The 16649-nt window shown below is 47.1% G+C and overlaps 1 protein-coding gene across 1 annotated transcript in view; it reads left to right on the top strand.

Annotated features, from left to right (window-relative positions):
* Positions 1–16649, top strand: part of DNAH8 (dynein axonemal heavy chain 8) — a 13985216-nt gene that overhangs the window by 2707806 nt on the left and 11260761 nt on the right. The window contains exon 18 of the mRNA XM_085610239.1: positions 16316–16503. Coding sequence (XP_085466365.1) covers positions 16316–16503 — 188 coding nt within the window. The remainder of the gene's footprint in view (positions 1–16315; positions 16504–16649) is intronic.

Genomic DNA, 16649 nt, shown 5'->3' with positions numbered 1-16649 from the left:
GTGAATTACAGCCATTTTCGTTTTTCACTATTTAAGGCTACCTGCTCTCCATAAGCCAGAATGGGCTGCTGGAGTCACTACACGCTGTGACCCCAGTGGACTCAGAGAGCATGGTAGAATGTCAAGTTTAGTATGCCTGAACTCAGAATAATAAAATACTTCTTGTAGTCAAGTTTATTTTAATATCCTGGGTTTGTAAATACTACTTTTAGAAAGTTAGTATTTACTGACCTGGCCATTTCAGTCCGCCTCTGCTGTGTGTGTGTCTTCTGCCTAGCAACAGTAAGGAGCAGGGTTGGGGAATCCCCAGAGACAGGTTGGCTGCCAGGTGGTGGGTAGAGAGGTGACACCAGGATGGGTGGTAGGAGTACACCTTGACTCTTGAATAGACCTGTGCTCTGCCACCACAAAGCCGGCGCCGCCCCCTGTGGAGCGGCTGATGTCTCTACCCTGCTGCTGAAAGGAAAGAGCAGAGTCACCATAACAAAGTGCTCCAGAACTGGACTGAGCCAGGCCCAGGCCCCCTGGCACTAAAGAACAAAAGAATCATGGTATAAAAGTAGGAGCCTGGCTCCTAAGAAATCAGAATCCTGTTTACCACAAAGAACCTCTGCCCGACTAGAAGGAGAAGAAGACGCTGGAGGAGCTGGCCTGCTGCTTGCCTTGCTGAGAAAGGAGAGGAAGAGACTACTGAAAAGACTTTGCTACTTTGTGCTTTAAACATTCTCCAAGGGCTTGATCTGAGCTTGCCCCCTGAACTGAACCCCAGGACCAGTGGGTTCTCTGTGCTTTTGCTCGTCCTCCGATTCGAGCCGTGTGTGCATCCCGCTGGAAAGAGACTGCGCCCCTCATCACCCCTTCTAGGGCCGTGACACTCAGGAGCTTGCCTGCCTCAACCCCGTGAGAGCCTCGCTCCGTCCGGAGCCGCTCTCTGTCCCCGGGCTAGGTTGCCTGCACCCCTGTCACCGCCTGCCACTGGAGCGCGCTGAACGCGCTATCACCCCTCCCGCCGGAAACCGTCCGACGCCTGTGATCTACGCCGGGTCATCCAGCTGCGCTGACCGTGCCCTGTGACCCCGCTTCGCTATCCCCGGACATCTCAGGCCGCGCCGCCCCCGCTGTGGAGACCCCCCTGCACCGCCGTGCTGAGGGTCGCTGGCAGCGCCTGCCTACCTGCCCACACCCGCTGATCGAGGACCCAAGACCACTTCCCAAGCTGAGAGTCGCACCGACCTGTGCCGACTCTCCACATCACGGAAGAAGTTCCAGTATCGGGCTCGGGCCCGCAACGCCTTATTTCCCCGTTCGCAGGAGCCGATCTCTGTAAGTACTGGAACCACAAGTAACATTTGCAAGAGACTACAAAGTATCCATTTGAAACTACGAACAAAGAACATTTGCCTGCTTTATAACCTGGTGGCATAGCGAAAACTTTATTGGTCTTGTGATAAGTCTGCTGAGAGATATATACCTATTTTTACATAAAGAAGCGTATTTTTCTACATATCCAAGTCTGGTGTCCGTTTCTGGGGGGATTGATGTATTTACTGTATGTATGATTGTAAGTGCTTAACCAACAACGCCTGAGGAATCGCCTTGGCTGCTCACGCCACGCACCTAGAGGGTGAGCAAGGGTCATTCACGAGGGGTTATCCTGCGCCCTGACGTAGAGGAGAGGGTTCCTGCTTGACACAAGGGCAACCTTGCGCCAACCAGAGACCCCCAAGTCTAACATTGTTGGCAGCGGCTGGGATATCGGATTTGCATTTGTAATTTGCATACAGTGAATTGTTAATCACCAGATAGTGAGAGCAGACCAAGTAACGCAGCCACAGGTTTTCATTTTCTGAACTTTGTTGAGACATCTGCCATTACTGCAACCATGCCTGGCTCACTCCCTGCTGGAAGAGCACTCTCTGTGATTTCTGGAATAGATGAGGTGGATTGGGAGGAGCTGGAAGGATACACAGTAGAGCAATTGAAAGGCTACAGTGTAAAACTCCGAGTTCCCCATGCTGGATTCAAGAGGAAGATCCAGTACACCAAGGCGTTGAGAGCCTGGAAGGAGTCAAGAGACCCACAGAATGCGGGGGACATCGTCCCACCCGACAACCTTGTGGAGCCCAGCAGAGTCCTGTCCCCAGAGGAGCTGGCGGACAGGGCAGCAGACAGGGCGCATGCAATGGAGATGGCAAAGTTGGCAGGACAAATGGAAATGGAGAAGAAGAAGTTGGCCTTGGAGGCACAACAACGCCAAATGGATCATGATCTAAAAATGAGGGAGTTGGATCTCAAGATCAAGAGTTTAGACCGCTCTCCCTCTGGTGGCAGCAATATTGAGTTTTACAGTGCTGAGAGAGTAGTACGCACACCCAGAGATGTGGCGCCTGACTTGAAGGAGGGGGTTAACATACACCAGGAGGTTCAAGGGCATGAGGTAGCTCCAGTAGTGCGCAGTATCCCTGAAGGGAATAGGGTAACTGGCACAGGGGTTCATAGTCCTAGTGGAGGGAGGGACACTCTACTGACTAGCTGAGAGGTACAGGGAGAGGGGTTCCCCCAAAATTGAAGTCCTGGTGGGTAAGTGTGAAGACCGCCCAGAAGAGTGTGGGTTGCGGGACAGAGACAGTCAGATACTGTCTTGCCAGTCTCAGGAGAGTGGTGTGGAGTACCTGTGCGAGGCACTGGATGGTAAGGTGAAGGATAGTTTGGTTAACCCTGCTAGGGGGCTGTGTGATCCAATTGTGGGAGAGCATATTGTAAGTCCCTGTTTTCCAGAGCTATGCCAACACCTGTTGGAGAGTGAGTTCTCTGACCGCAGGAAGCTCACATTGGAGGCAGACCTTTTGGTGGAGTCCAGAGGGTCTGGAAAGGCATTGAGGAGTGATCCCACGATGAGTGGTCCAGGTATCTTCAAACCCAGTGTGGTGGAAGTGGCTCAGAGTAGCCCAGCTAGGTCCGGTAATAGTGAGAGGGGTGTAGGGCCTCACGTCCTGTCTGTAAGGGGAAGGAGTGAGAATGGGTTATGTCCCGGTAGTGCCCAACCTCAGTCTCAGAGCTTGGATGGTTCTTTGAGGGAACACCAGGTGGGGAGCCTAGTCTGTCCTGAGGGGCTGCCCGTCGTGCGGGATCCCCTAGTGTCTGGTGAGCTAGGAGTGTCTGTAAGCAGGCCTCCATCAGTTCTGGTGTCTGGCAGTACCGCTCCAGTTGGAAGGGTGCAGAGGTCCAGATTGAGGGGTGAGAGGGGAAAAGAGTCCCCAGTGGAAGAACCAGTGGGTCAGGGGCCAGCCAGAAGGGCTGCGTCCCCCGTGAGTGACCATGGTGACACCACGTCTGTCCTGGGGGACCTTCAGGCACTGTCAGATGGACAGGGGTCGGGAGATCAGCGCCAGGCAGACTGTCGCACGACACAGGAGTTATGTGTCACCCTCAGGGGGGGCATGCGTGCTCCCCGGGAAGTCCTGGTGCGCCAGGCGAGCGTTCAGCCGCATGGGTTGGTCCCAGGGTTGGGAAGCCAGGTTCAGGTGTTGTCTGACCTGGAGGGTGGGACTACTGTAATCAGTGTCCTGACCCATGTTGCTTCTGGGGGTACCACGCCAGTTGGGAGTGGGCAGTACTCTGGAAGGGGGTGCAGAGGGAGGGAGTCCTCGCCTCTGACCCCGGCTCAACTGAAGGGTTTAGACCCTAGGTTGGAGGGCCAGGTTCAGAGTGTCCCCCCTGACCTGGACGCCCAGTTGCAGGATAGAACACCTGAACTGGTGGGTGAATTGCGCAGGACACCTGCCCCAGGTGCCCTGGCAATTCTGGAAGGGGGTACCACTCCAGGTGGGAGGGTACAGAGCCCCAAGGAGAAGGACCGAGTGTGGGAGAGGCCACCCCAGTCTTGGGTCCAGCCGCCGGGTACAGTCCTGGGGCTGGTGGGTCAGTGCCAGGATGTCATACCTGACCTGACAAGGGGGAGAATGGACAAAGGGTGCCAAGCACCTGGGGCTACTGCCCCCCGCTCCCTGGCGCCACAGAGGATTGAGAGCCCTGAGAGGCATACGGCCTGGGTCTCATCCCTGACTACTGTCAGTGGCCACTGTAGCATTTTGCTGTCTGTCTGTTGGGACACACCTGTGGGCCAGTTAAGGTTAGGTGCTGCACAGGTGGTGTCCACAGGTGAGGAGAAGGGTTCCCCATGGATTGGTTTGGTGGGCCCTGAGAGTATGGACAGAGGGAGTCCAATAGGTTCAGATTGGCCTAGAACTGGAGTCTGCCCCTGCAGTTGCTGGCCAGGTCCTTGTTCTATCGCCCCAAGCAGGGAAGACCATCACGGTGGTGATTGGTCTACCCTGCGTTTTGGCTGGAAGGGGGTTGTGTTGGACTTGGCCCTTTTTGCAGGGTCATCCCTAAACTTTTTGCCTTCCTCCGGTATTTTTTCTGACCTGGTGTTGGCTGTTTCATGACTCTGGGCACCTTACCACTGCTGATCAGTGCTAAGGTGCATATGCTCTCCCTATGGTAAAATGTATACATTGATTGGTTTCCATATTTGGCTTATTCGGTTTACTATCAGCCCCTAGTAAAGTGCACCAGGAGTGCCAGGGCTTGTAAATGCGAATGCTGCTGGTGGGCCTGCAGCACTGGTTGTGCCACCCACAGAAGCGGCCTAGTAAAATGTGTCTAGGGTCTGCCACTGCAGAACCTGCGTGCAGTCTGGGACTGTCGCGCTGACTGCGCAAGTGCCCCCACTTGCCAGTCCCTAAACCTTCCCTTACCTACATATTAGCCACCCCTCTGGTAGGCCCAAGGGCAGGGTGCATTGTAGGCATAAGGTAGGACATGCCCTGATGTGTGTGGCATGTCTTAGTAGTGAATTACAGCCATTTTCGTTTTTCACTATTTAAGGCTACCTGCTCTCCATAGGCCAGAATGGGCTGCTGGAGTCACTACACGCTGTGACCCCAGTGGACTCAGAGAGCATGGTAGAATGTCAAGTTTAGTATGCCTGAACTCAGAATAATAAAATACTTCTTGTAGTCAAGTTTATTTTAATATCCTGGGTTTGTAAATACTACTTTTAGAAAGTTAGTATTTACTGACCTGGCCATTTCAGTCCGCCTCTGCTGTGTGTGTGTCTTCTGCCTAGCAACAGTAAGGAGCAGGGTTGGGGAATCCCCAGAGACAGGTTGGCTGCCAGGTGGTGGGTAGAGAGGTGACACCAGGATGGGTGGTAGGAGTACACCTTGACTCTTGAATAGACCTGTGCTCTGCCACCACAAAGCCGGCGCCGCCCCCTGTGGAGCGGCTGATGTCTCTACCCTGCTGCTGAAAGGAAAGAGCAGAGTCACCATAACAAAGTGCTCCAGAACTGGACTGAGCCAGGCCCAGGCCCCCTGGCGCTAAAGAACAAAAGAATCATGGTATAAAAGTAGGAGCCTGGCTCCTAAGAAATCAGAATCCTGTTTACCACAAAGAACCTCTGCCCGACTAGAAGGAGAAGAAGACGCTGGAGGAGCTGGCCTGCTGCTTGCCTTGCTGAGAAAGGAGAGGAAGAGACTACTGAAAAGACTTTGCTACTTTGTGCTTTAAACATTCTCCAAGGGCTTGATCTGAGCTTGCCCCCTGAACTGAACCCCAGGACCAGTGGGTTCTCTGTGCTTTTGCTCGTCCTCCGATTCGAGCCGTGTGTGCATCCCGCTGGAAAGAGACTGCGCCCCTCATCGCCCCTTCTAGGGCCGTGACACTCAGGAGCTTGCCTGCCTCAACCCCGTGAGAGCCTCGCTCCGTCCGGAGCCGCTCTCTGTCCCCGGGCTAGGTTGCCTGCACCCCTGTCACCGCCTGCCACTGGAGCGCGCTGAACGCGCTATCACCCCTCCCGCCGGAAACCGCCTGTGATCTACGCCGGGTCATCCAGCTGCGCTGACCGTGCCCTGTGACCCCGCTTCGCTATCCCCGGACATCTCAGGCCGCGCCGCCCCCGCTGTGGAAACCCCCCTGCACCGCCGTGCTGAGGGTCGCTGGCCGCGCCTGCCTACCTGCCCACACCCGCTGATCGAGGACCCAAGACCACTTCCCAAGCTGAGAGTCGCACCGACCTGTGCCGACTCTCCACATCACGGAAGAAGTTCCAGTATCGGGCTCGGGCCCGCAACGCCTTATTTCCCCGTTCGCAGGAGCCGATCTCTGTAAGTACTGGAACCACAAGTAACATTTGCAAGAGACTACAAAGTATCCATTTGAAACTACGAACAAAGAACATTTGCCTGCTTTATAACCTGGTGGCATAGCGAAAACGTTATTGGTCTTGTGATAAGTCTGCTGAGAGATATATACCTATTTTTACATAAAGAAGCGTATTTTTCTACATATCCAAGTCTGGTGTCCGTTTCTGGGGGGATTGATGTATTTACTGTATGTATGATTGTAAGTGCTTAACCAACAACGCCTGAGGAATCGCCTTGGCTGCTCACGCCACGCACCTAGAGGGTGAGCAAGGGTCATTCACGAGGGGTTATCCTGCGCCCTGACGTAAAGGAGAGGGTTCCTGCTTGACACAAGGGCAACTTTGCGCCAACCAGAGACCCCCAAGTCTAACAATATCCAAATACTGTACTCTGGGCCATGTCTCTCCAAAATAACAACAGAAGAGTGCCGTCGGTTAGAAGCCCCTAGTCATAGCTTGGAAGCGCAGGTTCAAATACCCAGGAAAAGATGTGGTCTGAGGGAGTGGGGGGTGAGTGAAAGATGGGAATCTGCAAAATCCATCACAGCTCCAAGCCAGAGTAGAAGGCAGAATGTGCTCACCCCCGTATCAAGCCTAGCAGTCAGCCAATGCACCCGTTTTTACACATTCCATTTGGAGTAAACAGTAGGCTCAATCACAGACACCGCAATATCAAAAGCATATGGAGGCCGAGGGACAGCTTTTTTGCCACCTCCATTTTTTTCACGAGATATCAGATAGCCAATCACATGAATATTTAGGGAAGCGGCACAAGACTGATAAAAAGAATCCCAAATCTAGCCCAAAAAGAAGTTACTAGAAAAAGGTCTTTAGTCAAGACACCTGGCACCACTAGTTAGGGCATGCTACATGCTGGGATTAGAGGGCATACATGTGACGTCAGGACTTGCTGTGGTCACCAAAAGCATTCAATTGCAACACACTCGCTCTTTGTACATTGCCCCACTCAAGTCTAGGTCAAAGACACCACCTGCACCGATAGCAACCCAATGTGCACATTGAGTGAGAGGGGCTGGTAATGCCCATGGTACGCTAGCTAAAATTTATACTATCCTATGTTCATGAGATTACACCGTAAAACAATCTTTCACCAGTGTAACTACCAGCTAGGTACCGTGAGCTCGGAGGCCCAACAACCCATAAAAATGAATGTGTCCCATGAACAATAACCCACTTTTTTCAAAATAGATACCTTCCAGTGCCTCACTAAAAATTGGGTGAATTAATGTGGAAAAACACACCACTAAAGAAAAGCACAGCAACCCAGAGGAAATGATTGACAATGAAACATGTAAGGATGCAATGTTTTCTTAACTAGCAAACAAACCTAGCTCTTATCCAAAATGTCTACAATCAAGTCTCTAAGTGCACCACATATACAGCGGCCCACCACCTTTTCAGCGACCACATCAACACCCCAACGAGATCTATAATGTGCAAATTGAGAACTTCGTGCTGTATTGTAAACTTTTTTGTTCCAAACTTTTAAGTCCATAAGCACCAATCACCAGAGGACTACAAACATTTCCACCCCAAATCTATCACTGCACATGCATAGTGCCCTCTCCCATATCACTTATAATTACACCAAACCAAACACTAGCGTACCACATGCATTACACTGCACCCTTTTACAAAACATCTGGTATCAGCAGATGACCTCAATGGGCTCCAAGACATCAGCCCGGTCATGTTACGTCTATTCCCTGATATTGCATGCAGTAGGCGCATATAGGGTTTACTTGTCCCCAGAAGTAGCCCTCGAAAAAGCAAAATGTCTTCTCCACCTATATCAATGTAGGATTAGGGCCAAAACGTACCCCAGCAGAGTGGATTCCCATAGACTAATAGTAAATCTGACCCAATAGAAGACCATCCCCACAGCATTGTACCTTTTCACAGAGCCTAGCAACATTCAAACTAATCGAGATAGGATGCACAGAGGTGGCATCATAGGAAAGGATTCTGTTTGGCACGAGACTTTGCAGAAATGTGATTCTCGGAGGCTCCCGTTTTCATCTGTGGGACCAGGGTGGCCTTCAGCTTATCTGGGGCTGTTTTTTTAATAACAAATGGATCCCTGACATGGAGTTCCAGTGTAGAACCATCCACCTTGATGATACGAAGGAAAATGAGTCTCATGGGGGATGGTTGAACCACAGCATAGATGCCCCATGTCCGAAATCTGAGATACAGAGGTGAATAATTATATGTGTTAGAAGGGAAGGGGAAACACCAAATTGTAAGGAAACTTACACTGTATTCCTTTTGTTTCAGAGGTAAGGGAACCATTCCACTGGGAAAAAATTAAAACTGTGGCACAATATTGCGCATTCCAGACATGCAGTGGGGCACCTCTACGCTGATGGATACGTACTGGCAATGTGGCGAGTTTGCCTACACTCATCTAATTTCCGGATACCAATATAAGCTAAAGAAGAAGCCGACTCTGTTGCATCAGGCTTGAAAAAAAAAAAAACTGCTCATTAATTTATCTAGGCTCAGTACAAGGATTTTCCGGAAATGTTCAGACTGTTTTCTGATACACAGGTAATCATGGGAGGGTCCATAGCTTTCTTCACTGTGCAGGTGCAGAAGAAAGCAAAGTCTCGCTGGTTACAATTAGCCAAGTGGGAGTTGCTCAAGATGATGAACAGCATTAGGGTTGGCCTTAATGCAATTAAGTAAGAACTGTGAGCTATCCTCCTCATTGTGATGCAACATCGATGTGTTGGACTCAATGACCGCAATGGAGGGAGAGGAGTGTGCCAAGATTGGTGCATCCTGCTGCATGTTTATCCCATGCAATGTCAAACAATGGGACTTTGGTTCTTGCCATCCAAGCACAGCACCATTTACAAAGAGAAATGTGTGAGGAGGGAGGTGCCCCTGAGCAGGAGTGGTTCTCAACCTGGCGCCCCGAGTGGTTGACGGGTCTGGGCATGTCATTGTTGCCTGTCTTCATAATCTCATTGTTTTGGGTGGTGTCCTGCTGTAAAAGGGCAGTCCTCAAATTGGGTCGAATGCAAGTAACTAGGAAAGTAGTAATAGTCAAAACAGAAGTACAACAAGCCCCCAATAATGTGACTATCATGAAATATGAGTTAGATAAGGTAGTTAAAAATTCAGCTGGGGGGATGTTAATATTGATTGAATCGATGCCGATAATATTATGATACATTCACATGTAAGAACAAAATCGTGTTACTATTATCTAATTTGCCCGACTTAAACTCTTCACCAACCCCAACTCTGAAATATGTGGTCAGACAGGCTCTGCAACCTAGGCCTGAGATTACTGCTGAAGGGGCATAGGTGGGGTAGCATGTAGCCAGCAGATAAATTTGCAAACAGGAACCTCAGTTCAATCCCTCAGATAAGTGCAGTGATACAACAATGGGCCAGGGAAATTGGCCCCAATAAAGCACACATGGCTAAAAGGGTGGGCGCATTCCTAAAACACCATAAAGTCAGAAGCCATATGAAGTTGGGAACACAAAGCTAATTAGGACACAGCACACAAAGTACATTCAGTTATCACTCGCCATGTGCCCTTAATGCCGGACATCTGGACATGTTACCAACTGGCATGGTCGAGGCCCACCTGCATTTGTTATCAGGGGCCTTATTTTATGACTCCACAGACAAGAGCCACATTCTTTCACCAAAAAAGGACGATGGAAGAAATCTATTAAACCTGGTTCAGATTTATTGTACTCTGAGATAGTCCTCAGACCCGCTTTTGTTAATGTGCTACCAGCTGAAGTGTTTATTTAAACCAACTATAAATGTTTTGCAAAACGTCTCTTGTCATTTGTTTTTTCAAGGTAAATTCTAAAGATCCAGCAACTGAGTCTTCTGTGTTACTTTTTGAGCATACATGCTTACCAATGTAAATGCATCAAAATGCTTACCTTCAATGCCAGACATCCACAGGAGCAGATGCTTAACTCCCAAGTTCTAGCTGCATTTTCCAGTATTGACTAATTTAAGTCTGCACTAACACCCACAGGGAAGAAAGGGGATTGAGAAAAGTAAGAGACCGCCTCCAGATTCAGGAACCTGCCAAGCCTCCCAAAACTTGTTTGAGATCTTCTTTTGGGAGCGCTGAAATCATGTGTTTCCTAATTCTGGGAAGTATTTTGGCAGAACCTGCAGAAGGATGAGAGGAGTGTTAACTTAAAGCTAATTCTATTATTATTCAACATTTCCCACTCTCAGATTCACTCCATTCAAGCTCACGTCTGACCTGAGTTACTAGTAGACTAGCCCCTCTCTATAGGATGTCCTTGTAGAAACCTTTTCTTTAATTTGTTAATTCCAATTTACATTCAAACACCTTGGAATCATAATCAGAAGTGTGGACTATGCTGGGTCCTGAAATTCTCCTCAGTGAAAGTTCTAGGAATTCCCAGTTGAGAAATGTATAGGCAAGCAAAGAGTCTCAGAAATAAAGTCTGTTACTTCAAACTGAGGCATTATGAAATTCTATTCTTACTATCCTTTTGTTGAAGTACTTATCTAACAAACTCTTCCTCAGGGATTCTGTTCAACATCAAGGATTTCTGCCCAGACGTTGTGAAACACTAATCTCTTTAAAAATGGGGAATACCCCTGGTGTGCACACCGCTCTGCAAAGGTGGAGACTAAGGATCAGGAATAACAGCAAGTTGTTTTCACTTCAGAGCAATCATGAAGACAAGACGCTACTCCATCTCTTCAATGGACAGTTGAAGTGTGCGGCTCACTGAGTGCGAGCGCCAGAGGAACACTGAGGCTCGAGGACACTGCAGGAAAACTAGAGCTCTGGTGCAGCATTGAATGGCAGCCGCCATCTTCGATTACCTTTAATTTGGTAGAGGTTATCACAAGCAGCAGTCTCAGCAAAAGCAGCCAGAGATGGGGACGCTGCAGCAACAATCGGGGCACCAAGTAAATCTGAGTCTCCTCTGCTTAGGTGGGAACTTAGAAACACTCACAATCATTTTCCTGACAGTAATCCGCTACAAAGGATGCTCCCTTAAAATGGGTTTGTTGAGAAAAGAGTTGTGAAATAGTTTTATTAATCTTGGAGCATGCATAGTCTGAGAGGGTTCCCGGGATCTTTCTGCCGGACCAAAGCATTTCCATTCAATACGGTAAAATAGCCTTCCCTTCTTGAGTTTTGAATCTAGAATTCTGTTAACTTAATACTCAGAATGTTAGTCTATTGTGATTCGATCTGGAGGGATGGTTATTCTTACATTTGGAGGGCTTTTCCTGAGTAGTGACACATGGAACACTGGGTGAACCTTTATCTGAGGAGGCAATGCAAGTTTTACAGTCACTGGACTCACAATTTTATTTACTGTAAACGGTCCTAAATATCTGGGTTGGAACTTCTTGTTTTCCTTGAGTTGTAAATGTCGAGTGGATAATCTTTTCATACCTTGCCCCCCTCTACTGGAACCAGCTGCCAATTCACTCGAGGCTATGCCCTGATTACCTGCGCTTCAGGAAACTACTTAAGTCCACTTTGTTTAAACATTGTTTCATCAGCTTGCCAGCAGCCTTGTCCTAAGCGCAGAGATAACCCTCAGGGGGTGATACATGCGCTCTTTAAAATCCAATAAATAAATAAATAAGACCTTATTACCATTAGAATAATTAGGATTGACCCTTCTATTTGTGTCTGCATATTTTTTATAAGAGACTTTAGCCTTAATCAAGTGTTTTCTAGCAGATTGAGGAGTCTTTTGGATTTGTTTACTAAAACTATACACAGCAGGGACTGAGCCATCAGATGTTCCTAAGATGATGTTTAGGCGTCTACCGATATTCAGATAGAATAGGGAATAACATGTGGAAGCATGAATAGCATTGTTATGGGCAAATTCTGCTGTCCAAATGAGGTCCAGCCATTCACCACCTTGATCTAAAAGGTGCGGCCGGAGATACTGCTCAATTAGGTGGTTGACACTTTGTCTGACCTCCAAAATTGAGAAACAAACTGGGTTTCTCAATCAGAGATTACAACTAATGGGATTCCATGTGCCCTGACTATTTGTTGTGAAAATAACTGGGACAGTTGAGGAGCCTTAAGAATCTTTTTGAGTGGAATATAATGGCTCATCTTCGAGAATGTATCTACATCACCAATATGGTGTCATAACCTTTGCTTGAAGGTAAATCTACAATGAAATCCATAGTTATGGTGTGCCAGGGATAAGACGCAGTGGGAAGGGGTGGAAGCGCTCCTTCTGGTGCATGTCCATTTGTCTTCCCTCATATGCACATATCACAGGTTTGAATGTAGCGTCTTACTTAGGGAGTCGTGGCTGGCACCAAAAATATCTTTTCAACAATTCTGTGGTCTTCAAGATTCCTTTGTGGCAAGCTAAATGATCGTCATGAAATGCCTGTAGGGCGGATACTTGCCATTTACAAGTGGGAAGCATAAGGCCTCTTTGACATAATGGAGGTTCTTTTTGACTCTTCTGTACATATCTTTTTTTACCCAATCCAAAATATCTTCTTCAGACATAGATTTTCAAATCTTTCTTTTTATCTCAGAGAATTGCAAGGCACAGGAAAACTTGTATTATTGAAATTTCATTAGTTTCTCCCCTTCTGGGCACTGTGTCCAATCTTCACAAGGCATCAGCCTTAACGTTCGCAGAGCCAGGTGGATAGGTAATGGTGAAGTTAAAATCGGCAAAAAACAGTGACCATCTCAATTGATAGGGAGAATTAGTTTTAGCATGCTTCAAAAATTGGAGATTTTTCTGATCGGTAAATACTGTGACAAAGTGGTGAACTTCCAGCAAATAATGTTGCCACTCCTGAAAGGCATCCTATACTGCCAGCAACTCTTTATCTGCAAATGAATAATTGATCTAAGGAGGTGTCAGCTTTCTAGATCGAAAGGCCACTGGATGAAGTTGGCATGTTTCCTTGTGCCATTGAGACAAAATACCACCAAAGGCCTTGTCTCAGGCGCCAACCTCCACAAAAAGGTCTATTCAGAATCTGTATGAAGAAGAATTGGCGCAATAGTAAATGACTTCTTGAGAAACATAAAGGCCTCTTCAGCATCACTAGACCAATGGAATGATACCCTTTCCCCCAAGAGTTTAGTAATTGGATCAATCTTTTTGGAAAATTCTTTGATAAAGCAATGGTAAAAATTGGCAAAGCCAATGAAACTTTGCACTTCCTTCACATTTTTGGGAGAGGGCCCATACCAGATCGCCTGAAATTTGGTGGAATCCATAGAAATACCTTTCTCAGACTAAATGAATCCCAGGAACTCCACTTCCTTTACGTGACAAGCACACTTCTCTAATCTTACGTACAGATTATTTTCGAATAGCTTCTTAAGGATTGTGGTCACGTGTTCCACAAGCTCCTGCAGATTCTTGGAGAAGATTAAAATGTCATCAATGTAAACCACAGCAATGCGCTCCAGGAACTCTCTTAGCACATCATTGACAAAGTGTTGTAATGCGGCCGGAGCATTACACAACCCGTAAGGCATCAAATCTGGTGCAGAAGGCTGGTTTCGACTGGTCTCGATTAACACCACAAATTAAATGGTAAGCCCCACGAAGATCCAATTTTGTGAATACCTTGGCCTCTTTCACTTGATCTAGTAATACTGATATTAAAGGCAGGTGATATTGTTTATTAACCATCACTTGATTTAATGCTTGATAGTCTATGCGATGTCCTAATTCTTCATTCTTCTTTGGGACAAAAAAAGAGGGGAAGAAACTGGGGATTGGAAGGGACGATTGAAACTGTTAGCCAAATATTGGTTCCAAATATTCTTTAAAGAATTTATCTTCTTCTCTGTTATGGCATAGATCCTACAGTCGTAAGGCCTGTGCTGGGGTAGTTTCTTTGCCTGTGTCTTGTCAAGCCTGCTGCCAAATATTCATATTCTGGAGGGATAACCACTGTTTATAAAGCACAGACTACATTTGATTTAGCTGCTAAAACCTTGGCTGGAGAGGTTTTACTGTCCTCATCTGCAGTGCCATAACAATGCTGCCGACAATAGCTTGAATTTAATTAGACTGTTCTTCTTTTCCGGGTTATTTTCGGGTTGTGCTTAGTCAAACATGGTAAACCCAAAATCAACTGAAATTGAGGAGCATCTATGAGGTTGAAAAATTATTTTCTCGATCTCTGTAGGAAAATAGGATCTACGTTCATGGTTACCCCCACTTTTTGCTGGTGTCATTCTGTTTTCTGACTAGTCTGACTGGGATCCTGCTAATCAGGACCCTAGTTCCTGTGCTCTCTCTCCCTAAAAATTGGATTATTGTAAGTACTTGGTTACTTTCCTAATTGGCTACTGGTGTAACCTTCTAAGTACCTAGTATATGGTACTAAGGTATCCAGGGCTTAAGTACACCAGGGGTCTCCCATGGGCGGCGACATGTATTATGCCACCCATGAGACACCACTCAAACTGTGACTACAGACCTGCAGCTTGTGTGAGCTGGTGCCAGCACCACTCACAACAGATATAGGTTTCCTTATATCTGAGGTCACAGCACTTAAACTATATGTCTCCCCTAAAGCAGGCATTTCAATCTTAAAGGCAGGGTGCTTGGTTATAAGTGTAAGGGTACCCTGTATGAGCAGGATACCCCCTATAAACCCAGGAGTCAAATCTCCCGGCTTTGTAAGTGCGGTCAGCCATTTTATACATATAGAGGACATCGAGAATTCTAACTATGTATTGGCTGCAAGAAATTGGTCATGTTTGGTTTCAAACATGTTGAAATCCTACCCCAACACCGATTCCAATGTTGGATGTAGGATTCCATGTACTGGGGGCTCCCCTAGGGATCCCCCTGTATTCCCTGTACCAGCCTTTCAGGGTTTAACAGCAGACTAGTGTTGCTGCCAACCACAAACACAATTCTGCCCACCTGCCGCTGGGCCAGGCTTGAGCAGGAGAAGGTCGAGCAATAGGTTTCCTGTCACAGGGAGATGTGACCACCTCCCAGACATGACTTAGTGTATTGTGTTGGGGTGGGGGGCGCTTGCCAGCACCACCAGACTGCTTTGAAGGGCACATTTGGTGCCCTTCTTGTATATTAAGGTTGAAACGAGTTCAGGGAGCCGTTGGGTCTCACTCTGGCACGAAACTAGACAAGGACATGGGAGTATCCTCCCCTCTGTCCAGCCCTTCCTCTGGGAAGGATCCCTGAATTGTCCCGACCATTTTCCTAGGGTACTTAAGGGTTTATTTATACAGTCGGTGGTCAGCAATAGGCAAAATGGTGCTCTAAGGTCTATCACAAGTGCAAATGGCAGGTAATCTGGCATGGTGCATAAGGTAGGGGAAAACCACCAGATCTCCACGTGTGTGGCCAGCAGACCACTTATGCTATATATACAAATCCTCTGCATACGTTCAAAAGTAAATACATAAAGTTACATAAAATATCACAATGATGCTTGTCTTTATATTTTCAGATGTCTTTAATTCAAGATCTTTAAGCCTTCTTAGTCAACGTGTTTTGTTGCTGTTACAGGGGATTACCCCGCAACTTCTTCAGGGCTGAGGTCAGTTTCAAGTAGTCTGAGTTCTGGTGATATTCCAACCTGGAAGGGGTTCCTGTAAGTTCTGCTCCTGGAGAGGTAGACTAATTGGTCTCGTATCCGGAAAGCTAAATCTGCTTCCAAATGTATGGGAATTTCTTTTATTTGAGCTGCCCCATCCGGCAATATTATGTAGAGCCCTTCGGATCTCCAGGCCGTGGCGTGTTCCCCGCAAATCAGCATATTTAGCTTTCCGGACACAAGGCATTGTGAAGGCATCTGAAAAGAGTTATGAGGTTTTCTCTCTTTTGAAATGAAAGAAAGAAAATAGCATTGAGCATCTCTGTCTTCTAAAATAATTTACGTTTTTCTACTGTTGGTTTAATATAAATGTGTCTTTTATATATAAGTTAAAAGCTTTCTGTTTACCTAAACAAGATGCTCTGTGCTAACGAATGAAAGAAACGCATGATAAAGGACAGGTGTTGCAGGAAGTAACTTTTTCTGTATTTTAGTATTTTACTAATCTACTTTATTTTTTGTTTACAGCATTACAAGCTACATTACTCATACAGCATCCGGAAACAGGAAAGATGTTGGTTAATTTCGATCCTAAAATTCTAGAGATAGTACGTGAAACCAAATGTATGATAAAGATGGATCTGAAGGTGCCAGAACAGGCAAAAAGATTGGTAAAGATAGAAAATATCCTGAAGAGTTACAGACTGCGTTTAGAGGTAAATGATACAGTTCTTTTTACTTTGGGGACAATGCCTCATCAGACTACAGTTTCAAAATACATGTACAATATGTGTTTACAACAAGAGAAACAGGTGCTTAAAATAGTTTCAAAAGGGGGGCTTGGCCGCGGACTAAGATGGCC

This window comes from Triturus cristatus, chromosome 6, assembly GCF_964204655.1.
Source record: "Triturus cristatus chromosome 6, aTriCri1.1, whole genome shotgun sequence".
In the NCBI taxonomy this organism is placed as follows: Eukaryota; Metazoa; Chordata; class Amphibia; order Caudata; family Salamandridae; genus Triturus; species Triturus cristatus.
This window is presented reverse-complemented; position numbering and strand designations above follow the sequence as displayed.